The sequence below is a fragment of the Polyergus mexicanus genome, unplaced genomic scaffold (genome assembly GCF_030449975.1).
Source record: "Polyergus mexicanus isolate NDT 795.1 unplaced genomic scaffold, iyPolMexi1.0 SCAF_15, whole genome shotgun sequence".
NCBI classification, from domain to species: Eukaryota; Metazoa; Arthropoda; class Insecta; order Hymenoptera; family Formicidae; genus Polyergus; species Polyergus mexicanus.
The window spans coordinates 4,716,591-4,741,183 of record NW_027223335.1 but is presented as its reverse complement, the minus strand read 5'-3'; the positions used below and the strand labels follow the sequence as shown (position 1 = coordinate 4,741,183).

General features: G+C 32.6%; 5 protein-coding genes across 9 annotated transcripts in view; 3 read left to right on the top strand and 2 right to left on the bottom strand.

Moving 5' to 3' along the window:
- The first annotated feature begins 61 nt into the window (after nt 1–61).
- On the top strand, nt 62–2,414 carry Sec20 (vesicle transport protein Sec20). The gene is made up of 3 exons (XM_070308162.1): nt 62–268; nt 433–847; nt 913–2,414. Exons 1-3 carry the CDS (start codon nt 188–190, stop codon nt 1,098–1,100), a joined length of 684 nt encoding a protein of 227 aa, XP_070164263.1. The 5' UTR covers nt 62–187; the 3' UTR covers nt 1,101–2,414.
- Nucleotides 1,952–7,753, bottom strand: LOC138939873 (dentin sialophosphoprotein). The gene is made up of 4 exons (XM_070308146.1): nt 7,405–7,753; nt 6,598–6,993; nt 6,338–6,421; nt 1,952–5,633 (listed from the first exon to the last, which is right to left on the bottom strand). Exons 1-4 carry the CDS (start codon nt 7,420–7,422, stop codon nt 3,600–3,602), a joined length of 2,532 nt encoding a protein of 843 aa, XP_070164247.1. The 5' UTR covers nt 7,423–7,753; the 3' UTR covers nt 1,952–3,599.
- A 441-nt stretch (nt 7,754–8,194) lies between these two features.
- Nucleotides 8,195–12,277, top strand: Lost (methenyltetrahydrofolate synthase domain-containing protein lost). 2 transcript variants are annotated; one of them, XM_070308153.1, is made up of 5 exons: nt 8,201–8,557; nt 8,800–9,185; nt 9,345–9,691; nt 9,762–10,002; nt 10,254–12,275. In XM_070308153.1, the coding sequence occupies exons 1-5, from the start codon at nt 8,542–8,544 to the stop codon at nt 10,635–10,637; spliced, it is 1,374 nt and encodes a 457-aa protein (XP_070164254.1). In that variant the 5' UTR covers nt 8,201–8,541; the 3' UTR covers nt 10,638–12,275. The 2 variants fall into 2 exon arrangements, with proteins under 2 accessions (XP_070164255.1, XP_070164254.1); XM_070308154.1 differs by lacking the exon at nt 9,762–10,002 and having other exon boundaries at nt 8,195–8,557; nt 9,345–9,659; nt 10,254–12,277.
- The window catches only part of LOC138939879 (protein Star), a 37,996-nt gene continuing 23,869 nt past the window's right edge, over nt 10,467–24,593 (top strand). Inside the window, exon 1 of the mRNA XM_070308161.1 lies at nt 10,467–10,545. The gene's annotated coding sequence lies outside the window, so the exon portion shown is untranslated. The remainder of the gene's footprint in view (nt 10,546–24,593) is intronic.
- The window catches only part of LOC138939875 (serine/threonine-protein kinase 32A), a 52,951-nt gene continuing 42,943 nt past the window's right edge, over nt 14,586–24,593 (bottom strand). For 3 of the 4 annotated variants that reach the window (XM_070308149.1, XM_070308148.1, XM_070308147.1), the window contains exons 3-9: nt 23,932–24,100; nt 23,281–23,478; nt 17,698–17,787; nt 17,030–17,196; nt 16,259–16,539; nt 15,810–16,019; nt 14,586–15,507 (exon numbers count right to left, since the gene is read on the bottom strand). In XM_070308149.1, coding sequence (XP_070164250.1) covers nt 15,336–15,507; nt 15,810–16,019; nt 16,259–16,539; nt 17,030–17,196; nt 17,698–17,787; nt 23,281–23,478; nt 23,932–24,100 — 1,287 coding nt within the window. In that variant the 3' untranslated portion in view covers nt 14,586–15,335. The remainder of the gene's footprint in view (nt 15,508–15,809; nt 16,020–16,258; nt 16,540–17,029; nt 17,197–17,697; nt 17,788–23,280; nt 23,479–23,931; nt 24,101–24,593) is intronic. The other variant, XM_070308150.1, reaches the window with a different exon arrangement.

The following is a 24,593-nucleotide window of genomic DNA, read 5'->3' as shown; positions in this document are numbered from 1 at the left end:
AATATACATATATTGGAACTTCTAATCGTTTGCAAGTCTGTATCTATCATCTATCTCTATCTCTATCAGCATCAACAGCTGATCGAAGCTTACATCTATTCATACCTTACATTTATGACATTTCACATATTACACACATATATATCTAAACATACATATACAAAAAGTGAAGTAAAAATTCAAGTTAATGGATCCCAATAATTACTCGATGGATTTAATAAGTCAGGATATTGTTAAATATCATTTTGAAGTCAACGCTTTAATACAAGTAAGTAAATATAAGATAACGATATATGAGATATAACCTAATTTTAACATTGTACTAATTTATTACAAAACGATTATATTAATAGCATGAGATATATAGGAATTATGTATATGTATAATCTCAATTAATAATTTTTATATATTTATATATTTATATTTATGCAGGACATACAACAATGCAGCGGACCACTAGAGATGCTCAATGAGCTCAATGCAGAGGGCAGAACCAAAATAGCAGTCTTGAAATCCTCCATTGAGCGATTAGCGTCTATTGCTGAAACCGAATCAAATGAGAAGAAAAAAACTGAACTGTTACTTGCAGTGGATAACTATAAGGAGCAGCTGAACACTTCTCTGGCAGCTTTCCGTAAGGCCAATGTTGTTAGTGCATGCGTCATTGATAAATTGGCAAGGGAAAATTTATTCTCCATGCCCGAAGAACAACAAGCCGCTCTCCGTAAACGACACAGTAAACAGAGCTTGACAAATACGTCTAGTCAAGTAACAGATAAGTTATTGAGCATTTCGAGACATCTAGCTGAAATAACTCAGAGAGGCGCTGACACCTTGGACACACTATGTATGTATACTATTATATTACTCGATATGATAACATTATGATTCTATGGATTATCATCATTTCAGTAACATCCTCAGACAAAGTTGGTGGCACCAAGGATGAGTTGGAACATCAACAACAGGCAATAGTACAATCGGGTAAGCTCTTAGGAAAATATGGAAGACGGGAAGTCACTGATAAAGTTTTGCTCGCATTGGCATTTGCTTTTTTCCTCGCCTGTGTATTTTACATTCTACAAAAAAGAGTATTCTGAATATAATATATAAGTATTTAGGATAATATCATGTAACAATCTTTATAATATACAAATTCCTATATGAAATATAATGTGATCAAAAAAAGAATCGCGAACGAATAGCATGCAATGTCTATAAATATATAAAAGTATATTGAACATTATCAAAAAGTTTTATACCAATCTATTTGTGAGTCTTCGTGAGCATTTTTCAGAATGAACCAGAATCAATGTAACATTATATATATTATTAATATATAGAAGAAAGTAGGGTAAAACCGGGTACTTTTTTGGATTTGTCTTTCTACAAAAAATCTGAGAGTAAAAAAAATTTTGCTGACCGTTAGTAGTCTTTAGTGAACCTTAAACTATGACCTTTTGCAGCGACTTCATGTTTCTCTTTTGCGCGGCATAATTTTATTTAATTTCAAGTGGCAAAAATTAAGCGATTTTTTCGGTGGAGATAATCAGGCCATTAAATTCTTTTCTCAAGCAAACCAAATATTTGTAGCGCCAAGTGGAATACGCAATCAATTCTTAAGCAAAACTTTAAAACAAAATTTCGATAAAACGATACTTAACATAGTAATCATTAATATTATAAAATATATTTTTATATATTTTTCGTAAAATAAAGAAGATAAGCAAATTAATAGAAATTTATTTAATGAAACAGAATAGATATATTGAAAGAGTATTCTTTTTTTTTCTGAGTAAAGTTTTATAATTAAATTTCACTTTTTTCTATATTATAAATTATAGATTAAAAAAAAAAAATTTTGATCATAATTGGTTAATGATCAATATAAGTCAAATCAAGTCATTAAATGTATCAATGATGCAACGTTAAATCAGACAAATGTTTTTATTGGACTATCACAAAACATTTTTGTGGAGCATATAATGTATTGATAAGGATACAATGACTGAGATTGCTAAAATGGAAGCGATTTTCATTCTGTATAATGGATAACTTAGTTTAACTTACGTAAAATAACAAATTTCTTAATCCTTTGAACCCAAGATGTCATTTTATAATAACAGACATAATTATTTTCTTTGTATAACAACCTTAGTGTAAACTCAATACAATTTTTCTATATGATAAATAAAACATTGCGCATGCCATAGTTAGATTTATGAAATTACATTATTAATATAATGCTATACAATAAATAATCAAATTATATGTATTCATGGCATCATTAAATAGGCTAAAAGAACTGATTATCATTTAATCCTTTGCATTCTTATATCATGTTTACAGCAATTGCGCAAGAAATCTTACTATGATATTACATGAAAGCTGATGTTTTACAGACGTTACTTGCTTAAATATTAATGTTTGCATATTACATTTACGTTGCAAGATTCAATTTGATTCAACTTGATTAATTGTTACTGTCATAGCGAGAATATTTCTGAATGCAAAGGATTAAAATATTTTTATCCCAAATAATCTAGCTTTGGTATAATATATGTAGATACTTAATATATGAAATTAACCATCATTGGTGAATTTTATAAAATAATTTGATGGAACAATATTTTCTGGGTTGTCATAAGTTAATTATAATATTGTCGTTTTTATATTTTTAATGTGTATGTTCACATTGCAAGACAAAAAATATATATATTATCTATTCATATCTCTCCCCACCAGAATTATTAAAATGAAATACAATTAAATATTTCTACTGACCATTCATTGATTGCATTCTCACACAAATAGGACTAATATGCATTTCATGTCCAGTAGTAGAGTTTTGCTGCAACACGACACGCTCAATATTATTTGCTATAATAATCGCTTAAATATTTTATTAATTTACAATCCTTGAGATTAAATAAATTAAGATTAATTTCTTAAAATAAAATTAACAAAAATATACTTACGTACCTTATGAGATTGATTAATTATTAATCAATATATCCTAAGACATATAGAAAAAATTTCACAGCCGAATAAACGCAGTGACTCACAAATATTAATATTGACATGTGTTAAATCTCAACATTATTGAGATTCAACATACATTCCCGTCTTTCAAACTTATTTTTAAATCTATCTATCTCTGGCATCCCTACGAAAAAAGAATATTGATTTATGATATTGAATTATTGATAAAAACAACAGTCATATCTAATAATAATGACAGTTTTTATCTGACTCAGCGCGTGCGTGTCGTTGCCCCAAAATCCTTCAATTATTAATTATGTAATTTATAATTATATTACCGTATTGCATTTACTTTTTTTTTCAAATTTTGTCCTTTAAATTTATATTTTGCATAGATCTTAAGCTTAAAATCTCAACTTATCTCGCTCACGAATACAATTAAAATCGATTTGCTTGCTGTGTGGCGTAGGATTTTTTTTTTTTTTCTTAAACGATTCGTCTCTTTTGGTACAGCCTTACTTTAATATAGTTACAAAAAATAACGCTCTGTTATATCTTTAAAGGAACTCCCTGCTTGATATAGTCAATTTTGTTTTTGAGTGAATAATTCGCTGAGATTAAGCTTTTGAGTCTGTCTTATCTTGAAATTTCTGCACATGAAGCCTCTTATAATCCTTTCTATATTTTTCGATCGTCAATTCGGCCTCACTGATATTCGACAGGTTTAATGCTACCGGATCCAAGCTCGCCGCCAGCTTCAAATACGTCTCCTCCATCTCCTTCGTGATTTTTACTTCATAATCTAAATTCTTCTTATGACATTCTTTCGACGACCGCTCGTCCAACATATCGAAAGTTATGAGATTTTCGCTCTTGTCTTGTTCTATGCGCTTTGACAAGATATTAATATTATTGGGCTCGTTTTCTATAACTCTTTCGCTACAATCTTCGATATTTATTAAAGATTTTTTTGACGCGTCTCGAACCTTGTAAGCCAAGATTCCATCCTGCTTCGAAGACTTGCATTTCTTCAGAGAATTATTCGGATAGATGTCGCTCGTGGTCTTTTCGCATTTAGTCTTACTGCTATTGTCTAATGCGGAATTTTCCATGCATGTGGATTGACGACTGACGTCAATAGACGACTGGACCCATTCAGCCACTCGTTGCAATTGATTATCCTGCAGCAGCACTGCTGGTGAATTGTCCTCGCTATTGGTAGACGTCGAATGCTCGGAACCGGCCCGAGATGCTTTTTTTGCATGTACCAATGCAGTGCTGGCCTTGCCGCTGCCGTTGCTATAGAATACAGTCTTGAAATGACCGGCATTGTCCAATAAAATGTTTTTAGAGCCAGGTGTGACGCGCACCAGACAGTTCCGCGGGCCTATCACGCAACTCGAGTTGGACTTGGTGCTCGAATTGAAAGCGCCGCCGGTCAACGATTGCACGACATCGCTGCAACTACTAGATGGATCGGAACTGGAAATGACCATGCTATCGCTGCTGAAGCTCGGACTAGTCGCTATTTCCATCTGATTGCCATCATTGTGATTCGCTGCGCTATTGTCCGGACTTTTAACCTCGATCAAAGTAAATTGCACAAGTGCATTTCGTGTCTCCGCCGACCTATCATTCTTCCAATCGCGATCGTTAATGATATCAAGCTCGATACCGTGATTCGCCTTGCATTTATTCTCTATCGAGGCATTCTTTTCAGAGGCCTTCAATTTCGTCCATTCGTTTTTCCACAGCCTCTCATTGATGATGTCGATATGTGTCTGTTCTTTATTACAGAACCGATTGTCGACACGCGTCGATCCAGTGTCGAGGAGATCAAAAGAATTTCCTTCGTCCTTATTCCAATACTTTGCGGTGAATCTAGTATCGATCGGGGAATCGCATTTCTTGTTGTTGTTACTGAATGATTTGAATGTCTTGTCGTTTATTCTATTGAGATCGTTTGATCTCGAGAACGATGACGAGTACTTACTCTCGGGATTCTGGGATGAGTTCTTCTTGTTTGACTTTATCTTTGTAGTGGCATAATTTTCCTCCATCATGCAATCTTGCATGGTCCTGCTGATAAACTTCTCTTTGATACTTGGAGCTTGAGAAACAAATATAGTGTAATCACTGTTCGAGTGATGGCAAATCTTATCATTGTTCTGGTTGATCTCGTAGAAAACCGCACACGATGCGAGATTCGATTGAACTTTACCTTTACTTTGATGCTTTTCACCATTTGCTATACTTTCTGATACTTGCTTTTCGATGTTGCGCGTGGGCCCGTCGGAGAAAGAAAACATATCAGGCACACACGTTTGCGTCTCAGCATTCACCACAAGGATGTTTCTGTGACACGTGCATGTGTTGCAGTGTTTGGCGAAAATTCTTTCCTTCTCGCGATCTTCCAACACCTTTGCCATAATGGTCGCCGATACGACATCCATCGGCGGCTTGATTTTATCACTATCATCATCACTGTGTTTTTCTACTGCAGGTTTCGTGATATTATACACTATAGCTGTCGGCGGAAATGTGGATATCGGCACAGTAATGCTCTTTACATCTGGCTGTGTTACATCCTGTGTAGAACATCGCTTCTGCGCCACGTATGTTCGCACTTTAGCTTGTACTTCGGAAGGCAGCTGCAATAATAAAAAAAAGCAATATTGAAATTGACTATCTGTTTCCACTGCTAACAACAAATATTTTGTATTTTTAAATGCTACTTAGAAAGTATTCGAGTGCTGACATACTTATGTCAAAATAAGAAAGGTATTTTTAAGCAAAACTCGAAATAAATATATATGCTTTCTTAATAAATATATAAATTGTATTATATGCATACTATACATTTTTCTATTTTTCTATTTTGCACAAAAATATTAGTAATATGCTACAATCATTATTATTAAAGAAATATCGTTTTATACCATAATATCTCTTTATAAGTGTCTTTATAATATCTTTATAAGCGCCTTTGTCTCTATGTCTAACTCACTTTACTTGTAAAAATGTTGAAAAGATGTATAAATGTAAATGGAATACATGAGAATCTGAAATAAAGTTTATTTGTGCACGCGCACGTGTAACACTATTGATGCATAAAATAAAACCGAGATGTTATATAAATATGGATAAAATGCCATTGTGTAACATTTAAGTTTATAATAATGCCAAGGTGTAAAATATAGGAAAATTAAAATGCAATATTTGAAATTAAGTGATAAATAAACATTGGATACAGAATATCGTAATATAACTCGTTATTGTTATATAATTTATTACTATGATATAACTTTTTAAATAAACGAGAACATTAAATTTATTTTACATATAATGATCTTACCGAATCGTATTTTTGACCCACAAAATTGGAAGGTTTACATTGTAATAATTGAATAGCCAAATTAACATCGTTTCTATATTTTTCCTGTAAAAGAAAGAAGAATATGTTATAAAAAATAAATAGATATCAATTAATATTGCATATGACTGTAGTACAATTTTTCTCAAATTTATATTTATACAATAGAGCTTTATACAAGTGATATAAAACATTAAGCAATATAACTTTTAAAGTATATTATATAAGAATAGAAGACTTACATTATCTTGAGTTAATTGATGAATTGTGTAATTTGCATCCGCTAATCTATGAGACAGAGTCGCTATGTCCTTTGTGAAGGTACTTTTCTCTGTCTCACATTTATCCACAATCCGCAGCAGTTTATCCTCCAAATTTTGATTGACCTTTTGAACTCTCTTGTGCGCTTCATGCAGGCGTGAATACTTTTCTTGCCATATCAACAATTCCTCTTTCATAGAAGCCAATTCTCCATTTGGAAATTTATCAGCCTCATTTAAAAATTGTGTCTCCATTGTCACAATATGGTTGTCTCTTTCAAGTAGATGCTGGCGCAGATTCTCTATCTCCACATGCAAGTGCATATCACAGTGTTGTTGATCATTTTGGCTGCAAGTACCGCACTTACAACCACATTCCTATATGACACACATTACTAGGTAAGTCTACAAGTGTATAGAATTAAATATCTTGTTTTATAATAATTTTGTTAACTGTAATAAAAACATATAGATAGTAAGAAATTAATATTTATATCAAATGTAATATATATATATATATATATATATATATATATATATATATATATATATTATTATAGATAATATATATACATTGCATTCCGATACAAAAATAAAAAACGTATATTGCAGCAAAAAATCAACGTGAATGTAGAATCATTAAAAATTAATAAGAAATCAATACAATCGAAATTGTCATTGTTTATCGAAAAAATATCTACAGCATTAAGCAATCAGCTGTCTGTCACCACGTTGGCAATTTTTAATGCACTGTTGTATGGGATTTTTCTGATTAAATTATTCACATACCTTGCACTTCTCCGCCATAATAGTCTACTTCGCTGGAAATATTGGAAATAATGAAAAAATATTGTCTAATAGCGCGACTACTGCGATGTCGTAGGAGCCTCATAACACTTTCCTTCCTCGACGTCTTTAACGTGACTGCGAGATGTATGTACGGATTTGTCTCTTGAGGTACTCGACGTCGTGTTTAATCACGTGTGCAAGTGGGACTCACGGCATAAATAACACGCGTATACATATTTAATGTGACAACTGACAATTCGCGGAAGGGCCTGCTCATCACCTGATGTCGTTTTTTCGTCGTGTCGTCGTCTGCCATACGGACGCACGAACGCACAGCCACTCATGAACCATGAACACTAACCAGCACGAACGTCTCGAGTCTCAGTGCTGTGCCTATCAAATCTCGGGACCTCATCATCAGGATCCAGAGATCCAAAATATTTAACCAACAATACATTAATATGTACACATACATATCAATATAAAAGAAATTAAATATTAAGACATTATATATTGTAAAGAATGTATATTATTAGTTTGATATTTATAGCTGGCCGAAAGCATTTTCAGGACGTATCTCGGCCGTAAAGTGATACGTTAGAAAAACAAGGATAGCACATGATTGTCGCTCCTTGTCTAATATTATCTCCCACAATCGCATCCGTGTGCCGTGTGCTCACATATCGGTGTGTGCCTTCACGGACGCTACCACATACGGTGCAAGAGAGAGAAAGACGACGCGATCATCTTTCCTTGTCACGCGGCTGTATATATTATAGACATCACTTTGTGCACATAGCACGGAACAGAACCATAATTTGTGGATATAGAATGTTACCCACTAAGTACATTCATGCATATTGGCTATGTAGTTCAATGTCCATATTTTTATGTCCACAGAGGGCGTATCGCTTTCAGGGATCACCTAAAACCGGGGCGTAGCGGTGGCGTGTGGCGTCTCTCAGCTTTCAGGCACTCTCAGGCTTTTTTCTGTAGAAATAGACACAACAGCCGCGCATAAATGGGATAAATCGTGTAAATATATTTTTGTAAGAGATTTCATACAGTTATCCTTGCTGGATCTCTCTTGGATCTGGATATTTTGTCCTGTACGATTTCGTCGGTGGATCGATCAGAATGACGGAAAAATTACGTAAGTAGTTGCGATTAGCGCAACAAGCGTTTCTTTAATCCAAATGTCAAAAAAAGAATCTGTATTTTTGTATTCCTGTTTGAATCCCAGAAATACATTATTTTGTTCCATTGTTTTGAAATTATTTTATTATAAGCTATTAAATGAGCATAAATATATATACATGTGTGTGTATAATCACATATGAGTATAATTGTATTTAAATATTGGACTTCCTTGTTTTATGTTAATAATTTCTCTAGCCGGTGAGATAACCAAATCGGGTTTTCGTCGAAAGGTGTGGGATTATATGGCAAAAAATGAATTGGTAAACTTTCCCGTTAACATATACAAACGAATCCCAAACTTCAAGGGTGCTGCGGAGGCAGCACAGCAATTGACTGAATTGGATGAATTTAAGAAGGCAAAAACTATAAAAATAAATCCAGACAAACCACAAGAACCAGTCCGATTTTTAGCTCTAGAGGCCAACAAAGAAATTATTGTGCCTATTCCCAGGTTAAGATCTGGCTTATTTCTACATGTTATACCAGTCGCTGGTGCAACAAAGGAACAACTAAAAACATTAGCTTCTATGCGTGGCCTAGAGCAAGCAGGTAAATCGCTTGGACTTGATTCCAATATTAAGGTAATTATTATATTTCTTATAATTTAGTATGTTTGATCAGGAAAATAATTTATTATTTAATTGATAAGCATCACATACATAATTGTTAAATGCAATGGTTAATTATTATTCAAACATTTCATTATAATACAATTATCTAAATATATATTATCTATTCAGGTAGATCTCATTGTGTTGGGATCTGTATGCGTCAGTCGAGATGGATGCAGGCTTGGCAAAGGAGAAGGGTTTGCGGATCTCGAATTTGCAATGATGATGAGAATGGGCACAATAACAGAAAACACAATCGTTATCACGACAGTGCACGATTGCCAAATCGTAGATTATTTACCGTCACAATTATTCAAAGAATATGATGTGCCGGTGGATATAATTGTTACACCGACACAGACTATATTCGTGAAGCCGAGATTAAAAAAACCATCTGGCATACTGTGGCATATGCTCAGTGAAAGAAAACTCAAAACCATGCAGGTATTACAGCAGCTCAAAGAAATGGATGAAAAGTATGCATAAAGTTACCTGAATCACACTAAATGGGCTATTTCGCGTAAATACACGGTTATTTTTCTACAGAGATGGCAAGATGGTAACTCTGAAGGAAGTTGATTCTGATATCGAGACGCATCGATATATAAAAAATCGCGTTAAATATCCGAAAAACAAGAAACGTCTCAATATAAAAAAGGATATATCTAATATAGAACATTCTACTGTGGAAAGTGCGAAAGATAAAATTCTTAAGCCACGTTTCCCACGAAAACGTACTTATAAGAAAGCGAAAATTGCAGAGGAGAATAATCTTTCTAATCCCGAAGTAATACTTCGATATATATCGAATTTTACAAAATTGTTTTCCTATTAATAATAGATTCTTTGAATTTGAATTGAGTCTTTCTGTTACAATAAATGTTCTTATATTAAAATCTCCTTTATGTTAAAATAAAGCACACCTGAAATTAATTGAAAAATGTTTTTTTTTTTATTTATTTATTTTCTCTTACTTCATTTATAATACTTCTTACATAGTATCTTTTTATAAATAAATCTTGCTTATGTGTGTTACAGACGAAAATGGAAAACATCAAGAGTGTCCCCCGACGACGAAAGAATCTCCATGCCAAAACGAAAGCGCATATCGACTTCTCTTTAAAGCTATCGAACATCTCGTCCGGCGTGAGAGTCCGAGATTTGAAAAATGCTCTGTTGGAGCGTGGCATTAAACCGAGTGAGATAACTTGGCAAGGCTATCGTGGCATTTGTTATCTTCACTTTAGCAAACTCAGAAGTGAGACTGCTTTACCGGATCAGCCGATTCAGGTAGACTCGATCATGGCGAATTTACAGCAGCTTCGAATCGGTGAGTTTATGAATAACGAGGAAGGCTTTATACATGTAGAACCCGCGAAACCGATTTCTAGAATCGAGATTACTGATGTGACGACTGTTTAAACGACATTTATTGGGAACTACGTATAATTACGTAGTTTCATCAACGTTTACATCGTTTCGATGTCGAATATATGTGTATAGCTTCTCTAAAACTAATTCTTTTTTTTTTAATATGTTTGTTTTATATATATATAAAGTGTCTCTAGATAACGCGCGTTTCTCATCAGTTATAAATTCTAAGGAGTTCTGTGTATAAGAACACAAATATTTTATTGCAAGATATAAATTGGTATTTTTTAACCTTTTTATCTTATCTTTGCTTTATTGATTAATAAATTAAGCGAATAAAATAAACCGTATTTAAATATGACGTTATAAATAATATAATATTAATTTAAATTTTCGTCCGAGAAATCGGTTTTCTCGATTCATTGAAGAATCGTAGCTGAAAGAAATTGCGTGACTTCTGGGACATATTGCAATCTTTTTTTTACTAGCTTGAATATTTTGATTTATACATGATATATTTACGTTATAAACATATCATTTTAACAACTATTTTATATTATGTTATTGTTACTTTGCTTTTATATACTGGGAGTTGTACTTTGCAAATATTACACTGAGATAGCATGTCGATAATGACGAGTTCGGAAAACCGAGATGTGATATATAGTATATACCTGGTGCAGTGCGAATATTAATATTAATAGTTATTACGATTAACACAGATATGTTGCATATTTTTGACTAATGATTTTATTTATACTATTTTTGTATTAATTCCGTTTGATGTGCGAGAAAATATCGAGTAACTTTTCAACAAATTTATTATGCATAAAATGATCTGTGATCGAAAGATATCTAGGAGTATAAGATAGTGGTCCGTGGAGAAACATAGCAAGCATGAAATTGTTGAATAGATCAAGAGATAAACAGATAAAAATACTTTGAGATTTAAATCGGTACATGCATATTAATGCAATTTAAAAACACAAAACATTTTCTTTAATTTTTTTAACAATTGATCTTTTCTAGTCCAGAATTACATTAATAAAATATCGCGTAAAGATATCTTTTTATAACTGATTTTTATATTAAGATACATTAGATTATATACATGATATGATTCAAAACTTATAAAAAGTTTCATGTCATAGATAGATATACCAATTGTTGTATTTCTTCAACTAAAAAATAGCAAAAATTAATAATTGTTCCGGATAAATTTTTCCATTGAATTGAGATTAATTGATGTAAGTAGAATGCATATCTGCGATAACATCTGGTAACAATCATCTAACATTAGAACATAGACTGATGACAATAATTTAAGTCTCATTTATGAAGGATATTCGAAGCCATTGAAGGCGAGCTATCAATATTTCTTCGTGTAGACAGAGAGAAAAAGTATTCTATTTTTCTGAACGCATATTTTCGTAAAAGAAGATAGATACAAATATATTTTCACATGTTCTAGAACCGCTTTACAGGCGTGTTGCGGTCTTCCATGTATTGTCATTTGAACAGGGAAATAATAGTGTTGCTTGTGTGCGTGTCGGCCGAAAAGCGAAAAAACGGCAATACTTTGTGATATTAACAAATATGATTTATTATTTCTAAATATATAATAGAGATGTAATGATCATATATAGAGCTAATAATGATTATTTTTAGCTATATATAATGTACATAAATCTTGCATATATAAAGGAAAACTTTCTTTTTATCAATTTTGCTTTGTGATGATGATTATATTCTGCTATGTCCTTCAATTAGCCATATCCATAATGCTTCCCGATAATTCCCGGAAACAAGATGCAAATATTTTTACTCTCTTTCTCTTTTGTGCACACTTTTTTTCCTTTATAAATATAAATGGAACTTCCACGGCGCAACAGTTTCATCTCGAAGTTAGCGAAAGTAGGCTAAAGCAACTCAAACATAAATAATTTTTTCATCTAGATCTCAATCTTTTGTTTGCGATCGTTTCCTATGTTGCAAGGTATAATTAGCGAGCGACAATAATTACTTTCCTTGAGTAACTTTTTTTTTTTTATCGAGAGGAGCAAGAAATAAGAGAATTAAGACGGTCATCGCGAAAACGCCTCTCGTTTTCCATCGAGTTCGCTATTGAAATTGCATTAGTTTTGATCGAATTTCCCCATAAGCATTTTGCGAGAATTTACCATTATGGATCATAACTTTTCTCATTCAAGTCGACGAAATAAAATTTTAATAATTTGCACATGTATGCAATCAAGATATATAAGAGCCTGGATCATTTTGTGGAATATCTTCTTATAAAAACAAGTGCAAACTTCTTTTTTACAATGATATTAGAGAGACTTAATTACAATTTATAATTCTAGAAAAGAGACATGTCTCATTTTCTGCTGCAAAAGGATTAATTTGCGTAAAAGTAATTAAAAGCGGAACTTTATTAGGTTGAATTTTTTTATTTAACTGCGTCTTTATCGCGCAAAAGACTGCCAGGACTTTCGCATCGATCTCTAGAAACTAAATTGCATTATCTTCTATTGGATTTTTCCATCGAAAAACAGCGAGGCTGGCGATTACCGTTCTCTACCGCTCCGTTACCCTCCTCCGTTCTCTAAGAACCACATTTATTTGTATAGGCATTTCTTCAGTGAAAAGTTGTAAATCCTTTCGGGATAGATGGCACAAACATATGTTCCAAAGAGTGGAACACTAATGCTTAATTTTTTAAATTAATTTATTAATACTTTAAATTACCGTAAATTTAATATTGTACGAGTTTATTTCAATAGATAAATAGATATGCAGAAAAAGAAACTAATATATATATATATATATATATATATATATATATATATATATATATTATGTATGTGTAAAATCGATATTCTCTTAGAATAACATATCTGATTGATTTTTTTTTTTTTGATTCTTCAAAATATTGTAAAAATTTCTAACTTTAAGCTTAATAGAAGAAAATTCTCTCCACATATTATACGCAAGAATATTTGATCACAAAAATGCAACTTCTTCTCTGATTGCGGCACTTTTATTCGATTAATTAAAAGTGCAAATTGAAAAAGAGCAAAGAAGAAAAATGATGAAAATTTTTATTATATTATTCATTTATTATACCGTTTACAATCGATTATCGCATAAAGAGATTAAAAGTGCAAACTAATAGTTAATCCATTATTTGCTATTTGTAACAAGGGTACAAGTGGATGCAATAATTGCGCGCTAATTGGTCCATTATACCGATTTACATTTTACAAATGCAATTACGTCAGAATATTCATCTTCTCTTTAGAGATGATTCATAACGATATCTCGTTTATGAAATTGTTATATAAATTGTGCCAATTGTCTGCACTAGGAACAATCGCCAATTTGCTTGAACATTCTTCCATCGAGAGAAATAATATCATGTAAAAGGCATTTTTTTTTTATTGCATTTTTTTTATCTATGAAGTTTTTGATTGATTTAGAGCAAACTTTTCAAAAACTCCGCGATTATATCGTTATACCTTGTTACGTCGCTTTAAAGATCATCGATTTATTGTATGGTTGGAATCTACATTATATGGAATAAGGTGAAGTAATGCAGTGACCCCTTTTATCCTCTTCTCACCCTTACGAAACGGCGCCAGTCCTATCGATTATCCGGCACTCCTTCGACGCTTGATTAATGCTAAATCCGCGTTTGCAATTTTTATGGCCGTATGCGAATCATATGTTAATAACTGTGTTATTTTTCGCGAGAGATCATTGTCTTCCACAATTATTCTTTAAACGATGTAATCTTGCTAATATTATTTATAAAATTTATATATAATTGCGATAATATTTCAAATATACGATTAAATAATTTTTTTTGTTTTGTTTTGTTTGGAAAGATATTTTATTAGAAAACGAATTAAATTTTATTAATAAATTATTTTCATAACATACGCATTGAGAATTTAAGGGAATTATAAGTTAAAATGCATTAGTAATGTGTCAAAGATATTTTTTATTTTGATTCGTACATAGCTCACTTCTAAACAACATATATCTTTATTGAACAAAACATATATGTGTATGTATATATAGTGATTGTTCCCAGTTCCATTAACTAAAGAAAATTATATTAATATATAGTATGCGTCCCTTAACCCTTTCAGTATCATATTAGAGATAAAAATGTTAAAAAATTTATTATTTATTTTAATTCTCGTTTAACACTCTTTTAAATTGTTAAATTTTTTTTTATTTTGTCTATAATTTTTTCATCTTATGTAATTTTAAATATTTATAGTTATGATTCTCTATTTAACACTCCAGAGTTTTGCATATTCTCCCTATATAATGGAAATGCGATTTATAATTATCACGTATTGACTTTTAGAGAGAAATCATGATGAATTTTTTTTTTTTTTTTTTTTCCAAAATCTTCAGGGATAGTATATGTCACTGCACTGAAAGGATTAATTTATATTATTCATCGAAGATGTTTAATTCTAATGAGGTTTTGTAAATTTTGGTTTTTAAAAAACTTCTCTTTCATTTATAAAATGGGATCTTTCCACGTATGTTAAATAAAATAATCACTCGACAAATATTTTGTTATTTCTTAATCTCTTATCGTTAGGTATATGTGTGTGTTTCACAGAGTAAGAAATCATTAAATTACTTTTATATTAAACTAGATAAATATAGAGTTAAAAGAGACTACTGGTCATTGATAGGCTACGATAGATACAGAGTTCTCAGTGTTATTTAAGATGTGCTAGGCTCCGGACTCGCGTCAATAAAGTCGATGTCCGAGGATGTCGCAGCGCTTCCACGGCGTCCTTGTCTCGGTGAAGCATTTATGCGCGCTTTGACGTTCGTCGTCGAGACGCTCAGTCGGTTTCCGGTTCGCTGGGCCGGCAGATGTTGCTGCTTTGTTCTGTAATCAAGGGTTTCGCGACACAGGTATCGCGCAAGCGCTAAGAAAGACGTCGCTCAGAGATTAATGTACAGAATCTGCCGGGAATTGCTATTAGATTACGAGGAAAATCGTGAATACGGAATATAATTACAGGATATTAAACATTTTTGTAATTTTTCGCCACGATAAGATAAAATAAAAAAATTACACGATATTAACTAACGCTTCGTGGATAAAAAAGATATAAAAAAAAATAAATATCGATGAGATCACGGATCACCGATATCGCGATAATCTCGAGGAGATTTATTCAGACATACTTGAGTCTTTCTTCGGCACCTTTCATGGCAGTGTTCAATTCCTCTTCCCATTGTCTCTCCTTCCTTTCTCTCTCCAATCTCTCGATCTCACGTTCGCGATTATAAACCCGATATTCCGGAATGTAAGCTAATCTCCGCGTGTCTAAGCTCGATCCAGCGCCCTCGGCCAAACCGCCAGCATCCTCCCCTGAGTACTCGACCCTTAATGATCTGTAACGAGTTGTCGAGAGACGTTGCTTTAGTAATGGGCATATTAATTATTTCAGGAATATGCAGAGAGATACATGAAACTCGCATTAGAATGTTCTGTCGTAACAGTTGCCGACACTTGAATCTTATTATATTAATCAACGACGATAATTTCATTGAATATGATTTTATATTATCGTAAAAAAAAAAATTTATTTCATTTTTTTTAAAGGTAAAATATTCGCGTGAAGGTGACCGACCTTTGTTTAGCTAGACGTTTTTTTTTCTTGTGCAAGGGCTTCGTCTCAATTATCATCTCTTCGAGCTCGAAAGTGGGATCGCAATTTAAGTGATCCTTCGGCGGGGTGAAGGGCGGTTTTATCTGTTTATTCAACACTCTGTCAAAGTCCAACTCTCTCATTGCGCTCGTTTGCTTCAGTTTCTTTAAACTTGACACACGAGCATTCGGGGCCAGAGTTAATAAACGGTCCAGGAGATCGCATGTCGAGGGATTCCAGTGCGAAGGTGTTGGCCTTTCTTCCTAAAAAAGCGGATATTCGTTTCACGCGAATTTGTCGCGCACATTGGTTGCCTAAACAGGGATAAACGGAGTCGATTTTTGAGGAAAGACAAGTTGAAGTAAGAATATCGTAAACTGATATTACGCGAACGAATGTCAAGGATGACGTCTTTGATAGTACTAACAAGTCCTGCAGCCCTGCGGCGTGTCGTGTCAGTATTTATGTAAATTCTCGTAATTAACGGGACAGCCGGGACATGACGCGTCCTTAATTAACGTCCACATTATTGCAGAAGGTTCGAATATCTTGCATTCAAAAATGTAAAGATGATAATGCAAAAATAACGCAATATACATTTTTCATTTGAAATACTTATTCTTATTATTTTTCCGCAGAGAGAGATAAAAATTTATTCCTTTTATTATATTTCCATCTCGTGTCTTTCGTGCGATTTAAATATTCTTTTTTTTTTTTTTTTGTTATTGCTCTAAGCTTGCGCGATTTTCTCACCTGCAAGATTCTCAAAGCCTCTCTGTTAGATGTTGTGGAGTGAAGTGGATACGGTCTTTCCATGGCTAGGGTCTCCCAAGCGAGGATTCCTAAGCTCCACCAATCCACAGCGAATCCATAGCCGAGGACACCGTATTCCTCGCATGAGCACATGTAAATTTCCGGGGCTGATGCAAATCCGTGTTAAAAAGAAGAAACGCAGGAAAGAAATATGTGTTGATCGCGTTTCGACTAATGCGTAATGATGAATTAACATATCGTGCATACTTTGAGCCATTTTTTTTTCGATCACAAATCTCATTATATCGTTACATGATATTTTATTGCAATAAACTTGTATTTGCATCGTATAAAAAAATTGCAAAATTAATTATACAGAAACTTTTTTTCTGCGAGTTCTTTTTGTTTTCTTCTTTGATTTATTATAGAGCATTTTTTATTAACATCTAGCCAAGTAAAAAATTAATTTTACGGGAATAATTAATGTGTGAGTAAATAGAAAATCGATTATATATACGATAATAAATTATAAGTTTGATATGAATTATATTAAATAAATGGAAATTAGAAAAAAAGAGACGATTTAAATAATTAAGATAATTTATATGAAAGAAAGAAAGAGAGAGAAAGAAAGTCACAGATACATAAGACCACTTATTCACACATACCTATATACGGCTTTGTTCCAGACATCGAGGTCGCTAATTGACCGTTTTCGAGTACAGTTGCGATGTTAAAGTCTGTTACATGGGCGTGACCTAAACAACAAATAATTTATCTTTTACAAATTACCATACCACTAAATAGTCATTAAGTTAATGACTAAAAAAGTAAATTATTCACTCGTTCTAGAATATCCCTCGAAAGCACATGATAGCAATTATGTATAATGACTGTGCTAATTAATATTAGATTATAATAAGTTCTATATTGGTAATCGAATCCATAATGATTATTGCACACGTGCATATTTCAAAATTAAATGTGTCAACGCTGTATATATTCATTGCAATATGAGAGATTTATTGTTTTAAAAATTATAAAGAAGCAGCACTTGCGTAAAGTATATTTTCTAGGGTCTAGCCTTCTCTAGGGGGATTATAAAAAGATATAGATAATAATGGAAATTAATGCCACGTATGCGAATAGTACACATGCGTGCGCGATGTTTAGACTTTCTTGTGGGATAAACGCCTAATATGAATTCTAACTACATTACATAGTTGTATCTATGGGTCATCAAAGGACTATTAAGAGGCGAGTATACACACGCATATACACACACACACATGTATATATCACACGCACAGAGAGCAACGCGATATTGGTTTTCCGACGCGGCATGGTCAGGTTCTTTCGCGTGTGTTATGCTATAGATTTACTCTCGCAATATTTACCTGTTGTCATTTTCTAAACATCGCAGCGATCGCAATGTGGATCAAGCTGGGATGTAAACTAAAGGGAATGATCATCAACATACACCGCTACATATTACATCGTCGCAATATCATACAATTCCTCCATTGTAGTCAGGCTTTGTATTTTAGTACCAGGCACGTGGATTGTTTGTGCATATCAAGAAAAATAATTTCCTACCTTTAATAAACGGAGTAAAATAAAAATTTACAATCTCGATGCGGAAACACGATCAGATGCTTACTTCTATCAAAAGAGCCATTTATCACTTATTGTTAGATATGGCCCGCAATCCATAAAAAAATAAGATATACCTGAATTTTGCTTTAATTTTGCAGTTTGATTTAAAGTAAAAAACAAAAAAGATTTTTATCTTAAAAAATATATTTTATGTAAAACTTTATAAAAGTAAAGGAAAAAATTATTATTTATTTGAATTAATAATTTTATATATATATATATATGTGTGTGTGTGTGTGTGTGTGTGTGTGTTCTTTTTAAGAAATTAAATGTCCGTTTCAGAGTCGCTTTTAAAAGCAGTTCTTGAGGACAATAATTTCCTACTGAATAGAAGTAATCGAAAATTATTGGTTCACTAGAATCAGATTTGGATATCAACAGCAGAAATAAAATTGTCTGCAGAAATAAAAGAGGAACCTCTCAATATGTCACACTTGAGAGGTTTCTCTTTTATTTTTGCAAACGATCTTATTTCTATTATTATTCATTATAATATACAGACACACGCGTGCAGTGTCTCCTTAGGATTTTTAATTTAATTTTACTCACGAAATATTTGATGGCTTCAGCCTGCTAAATTACTTTCTCGTATTAATGCCTCGTAATCTTGAATGTGCACGAAGCCGCGTGTAGGTAAAATTAACGGAATGAATTTCAACGACTACAATACGGATCTGGAATGTGATATTACTGGAAGGAAGAACTAGTAGTATTATACAGCGATTTTCTTCATCGTTCTTCATTGCAATCATATTTTAGACTTTAATGAAAGTAGTTCTAAGCGGTTTTCTCCGGAAGTCTGTCGAAGTTCCCCCGCATATATATATATATATATATATATATATATATATATATTTTTTTTTTAATGACATCACGATAATAGAACAATAAGTTGTGTTAAAAAATAATTGACATTAAAAAGAAGACATTAAAAATTATTATTAAAATGATTATTTCCTTTTTAAATAATTATAATTAAACACGACATAAAACATTTTTAGGTATTAAGGAATACAAAAAAGAATTATTAGAGAAATGATTATTCAAGGATTATTGAAAAAAAAAAAAAAAAAAAAACAACATTTTTCTAAGACGTCACACAATAAGTCACTTCATTAATGGCTTCCTGAGATCCTATTTTCAGAGAAAATAAACAACTTTAATCGATAAAGAAATATTTTTGATTTTCGCGTCGGCTTCACTTCTTGTGTAGAATAAATCGAATGATTGAGACTTATTCCAATGCATTAAAACGCACATGGTTCGACAGTAGGATATCTAGCTTAAATTTATAAAGACATGTATAGTTTCGTCAACTTCCCCACAATATCTCGACAGAATAGGTCTTATGCCACGCTAGATGGGACACAAAAGCGAAACGATAAGAAGACCGGGACACCGGTGGGTAATTTTAAATGATGCAGAGGCAATCTTGGGATTCAAACAGCCGTTGGCCAGGTGCAGGAGGAAATTAGGAGAGCCTCCTTCCCTTCCTCCTTCGCTTACCCCATTTCCCTCGGGATCGGAAATGTATGTACCTGCTTCCCGCATACCCGAGACGTTCCCTACGAAATACCCTCGTCACTTCCCCGTATCTATCTTTCTATTAAAGCGGATCCGACCTTCGAGAGGAGCGAGGTCTTCGGCATGAACACGTACCGCCCTTTCCTTTTGCCATCCTCATAGTTATTTTTATCTCTCTCTCGTTCTCGTATAATTTCGTCGACATTAAAGATATTTGCATCGAAGGTATTTTGTTCGGCGTCATTGTTTCAGAAAATTCATAAATCAATGTCGCGAAAACGCAATTGAATAACATTATTTTCTGATATTTATCCTAATAGATTTTTCACAAATCCGGAAAACATCTAACTTGTGCGAAAACGGTTAATCGCAATAATCCGTCTTATCATTGATTTTGTTTGTTCGCTTGCCTTACTCTTTTCGCTCGACAAATCCAGCCGTATCTTATGCAAATCCAAAAAGCTGAAGATCTCAAAAGCCCGGCATGCAAATGCATTATTTAGCATCGCGCTTTCAAGATTCGTCCAGCTTTTTCTTCGGCGAAACCTATGACGATCTATAACATTTCGATAATAAATCAATTTATTGTCAGGGAAGTAAAGTGGAAAAAGAATTATCGATAATTTCCAGAGAGTCGAGGAGAATTGTGAAAGAGGAGAAATCGAAAAAAATCGGGAATCGTGGAGAATAAGAAACAACATTCTCTGCACTATAAGCGGAAAGGAGACGCTACGTTTTGCTTTAAGGCTTTCGGAGAAATAGGCAAAATATCGGAAATATGCCAAAATATTAAAGAGGAAGAGAATATCTGGTATAAATATATAATAAAAGATCTCTTTTTCTGTTCTTATTATTCTTTATAAAATTCTGAATAAAATATTGACCTTATTAATATTGGGTTGAACGGAAAATTCGTGTCGTTTTTTGCTACCAGATGAAGACCGAAAAACGGCATAAACTTTCCGTTCAACCTAATAAAAGGCGCGTTAAAATTTTGAAAATTCTATAATATATCCTTCTAATGAAATCCTTCTAATATATCCTTCGAATTAAAACCATATATTTGCGCTGTCAATTAATTGATTGCTTTAAGATTAGTTTTCTCCGGCTATATTTCAAAAAAATATTACTTTATTGGTATACAGTTAAAACTTTCCATATTTTGCAACGAAAAATTCTTTAATGTCGATAATGTATATTTAATTATATTCGGGATTTAAGTAAAGGATTTCAGTTGTCATTAGTGATTTCATATACATACTATACATTCTTATATAAAATCATGTATATATATTTCTTGTAGGTAATTTTCGCACTACATACACGCCTTTTGTATTTTCATAATTTGCTAAATTCATATATTCAGTAGAATATTGAAGCAAAAAGGACCCGGATGAATAGCGTAAATACATAGTACGTAAATAGAGAGTTAATTCTATTAAAATCCGCTGATAGTTTCTAGTAGCAGCTCTCGTGAATTCGCGAATGTATACAACCACACTCTCATCCGTCGCGCAAAATTTACTTGTCAATTCGATGTTTCAATCTTGCGCTCGTACTTCAGAATAACTAAATTATAGTGATTAATACGCTTGTCCACGATGGCGCTACGATATTGAAACCAAACGACGGAATCAGCATTTGATATGCAAACGAAGGTATAACAGTACTCTATGTGGGAGCTTGATTGAAGCTTAAATATCAAATATTTCGATTTATAAAACTCGTTCGATCTGCAGAGTTTTCACAATACAGAATGGTTGAACGAAAATCACTGCGAGAAAAGATTTATGCCCGATTCTGAATAATTTTTAGGAATTTATTTGGATATATAAAAGAACCGATGAATAATATATATATAATATAAAAATATCGCGTCAATAGTAATTAAGAAAAAAAAAAAAAAAAGTTTCTAATCCTACTGCATTTCGATCGTGTGATATGTTAAAGTTAAAGTAATAATATAAAATAATATTTAAAAAAAATGATATTAATATTTAAAAAATTCCATCTGCAATTTTAATGCCCCTTATATTTCGTCCGCAATATAATATATTTATAGGAACATTTTTAACTTTGCCCCTGGGGAAGAAATTATTTCTATGTCGATAATTTTGTTCCTATTGAGGACTACCTGATTGGATTCAAGACTTTGTATATTAGACTCACGTTTACCGCTAAATATGTAGTCAACTCTCATCTCGTGCATTGTGGCAAATGAAAATTAGATCCAGATAAATGCGATTATCAGTCGAAATAGTGGCGAAAATATTTGGTTTATCGAGGAAATGCTTCTTAATAACTTTACCTATATGCATTTTCATTATTTTTATCGCCAAAATTTATAAGAGGTCAGAATTTATAACATATTGATTTAAGATATTATAATTAAATTATAATTAATTTCAGTAATTAAAAATTTTCTAAAAGTTTCTAAAATATAATCTCTGATTATATAAATACAAATTCACATACAGAAGTAGTGTTCATATATTAAACACTTAAACAATTTGTATATTAAATTCCTAAAAATTAAATTCTTAGGAAAATATTTTAATATATATGGTCAGATATAATCATATATAAATTAACCATACATGATCCTGTATCTAATTTGTCTCTGTATGAACACGATATAAGATCATGTATGGTTAATTTTTTATTTGATTATATCTGATTATACATTAAAATTTTTTTTCGGGTTGATATAAATTTACAAAAATGAGGGAATTTGACTATATTAAATTGCATAATGCATATATAGATAAGGTTAAAATTCGAAACATCACCCACGTGTGTTCATAGTCATGGATCATGATCTCTTGAACTCTTACCTTTCGTGCGAGTCGCCTACATAGCATTATGATCACTTCTTTATCACATGTTTTTCGAAATGTGTAGCAAGAAGAGAAACTTCGAGAAAATCGCACTTAATCGCGGAATTAAATTTTCTCGGGACAGCATTAATTGCCTTTATCTATAGTACTTTATGCGATGTAGGTGACTAGGACGCGAAAGGTAAGAGTTCAAGAGATCACGATACATGATTATCAACAAACGTGGGCACTCACCCTCTTCATCCAGCAATATATTGTCCGGTTTGATGTCCCGATGGATAATCCTGTGACTCTGCAGATAATCGAGCGCCAACGCGATTTCAGCCACGAACAGCACGACGTTCTCCTCGCTGAACACAATCTCTTGCTGGATATGGTATCTCAGATCGCCGCCCAATAATAAATCCGATACCATGAAGAGATCCTCCTCATCTGTAACACGACAATGTAACATACGCGCGTAATCTTGTTTCTTTCCCTCTTTTCTTTTCTTGTGCAACACATAGAGCAATGATGATCATTTCTCGCACGTCACGTGCGCATGTCGATCAATTGCGATGCGATATCCGAGAGATGAAAGCGAAATTATAAAATATAGCTACACTATTTCGCGCCATATAAACTATCTTTTTTGTAAATAAATGCGCTGTAAAACTCTGTCTGTTTTATAAATACTTAAAAATATATTAACATCGCAAGAGTTTTGCTAAAGCCAGAATGAATGCTAATGTTAGAACTTTTGCGAATGCTAGAATAAAAAAAAGATTATCAAAAATTAATTGTTTTTCGAGATCTTTGGTTGCATCTGCATATATTGTATGCGTTTCTCGCGAAATATAAAATATTAATTCGTGTAATTAATAAATATCTTGAAAAAGGATTTACCTTGGAAGCTGAACCATAAATTCACCAGACAAGGATGTTCCAGGTTTGATAGGATCTCGACTTCCCTCGCCACGTTCTTCAGGGCACCCCGTTCTGCGCATTCGTTTTTATGTACGTACTTCATAGCGTACATATGGCCGGTAGCGTCACGTTTTTGTACGATACAGACCTGTTAGCAGAAATTGTATCGAAATTGAGTTTTACGTGCAAAATCGTTCTTTTCGCGCTAAAACTGCTTTAGTATAGGTTTTACAAATCCGCGAGAATTTGATATAAAAAGATATTTGATTTTTCTACAGAATGCCATATCAAAGGATAAAATGTTTTTATTTACTTCTCAGAACAATTTGACGCAAGCTAAAGTATTGATATTTACTTTATCTATTTTTACATACATAAAAAAAATTTGGAATATAAACTGAAAATATTCCTTCGAGCTGTAAATGATTAACATTCTTTCATAAAAATTTCATCCCTATTTTTTTTGTGCTTTTGTAAGAAGAATGGGGATATCGCATATTTGCTACTCCTATAAAAGTAAGGAAACGAGTTTTGAAATTTTTAAAGCAGCCCATAAATATTAAAGCGCCGATGAACACACTTTTTTATGACCGAGAGTAACGATTTTATAGCGACATAAATGCTTTGTATGCTACGTTATG

What these genes read in the sequence shown, in the direction of transcription:
- Sec20 (XM_070308162.1), top strand. Translation starts at nt 188, where the DNA reads ATGGATCCCAATAATTACTCGATGGATTTAATAAGTCAGGATATTGTT. An exon ending in AAGTCAACGCTTTAATACAA is followed by an intron (nt 269 to 432) that starts GTAAGTAAATAT and finishes ATATTTATGCAG; the next exon opens with GACATACAACAATGCAGCGG. An exon ending in TGACACCTTGGACACACTAT is followed by an intron (nt 848 to 912) that starts GTATGTATACTA and finishes TCATCATTTCAG; the next exon opens with TAACATCCTCAGACAAAGTT.
- LOC138939873 (XM_070308146.1), bottom strand. An exon ending in ATCAATTAACTCAAGATAAT is followed by an intron (nt 6,422 to 6,597) that starts GTAAGTCTTCTA and finishes TTTCTTTTACAG; the next exon opens with GAAAAATATAGAAACGATGT. An exon ending in TGGGTCAAAAATACGATTCG is followed by an intron (nt 5,634 to 6,337) that starts GTAAGATCATTA and finishes TTATTATTGCAG; the next exon opens with CTGCCTTCCGAAGTACAAGC.
- Lost (XM_070308153.1), top strand. An exon ending in CTCAAAGAAATGGATGAAAA is followed by an intron (nt 9,692 to 9,761) that starts GTATGCATAAAG and finishes ATTTTTCTACAG; the next exon opens with AGATGGCAAGATGGTAACTC. An exon ending in ATAATCTTTCTAATCCCGAA is followed by an intron (nt 10,003 to 10,253) that starts GTAATACTTCGA and finishes TGTGTGTTACAG; the next exon opens with ACGAAAATGGAAAACATCAA.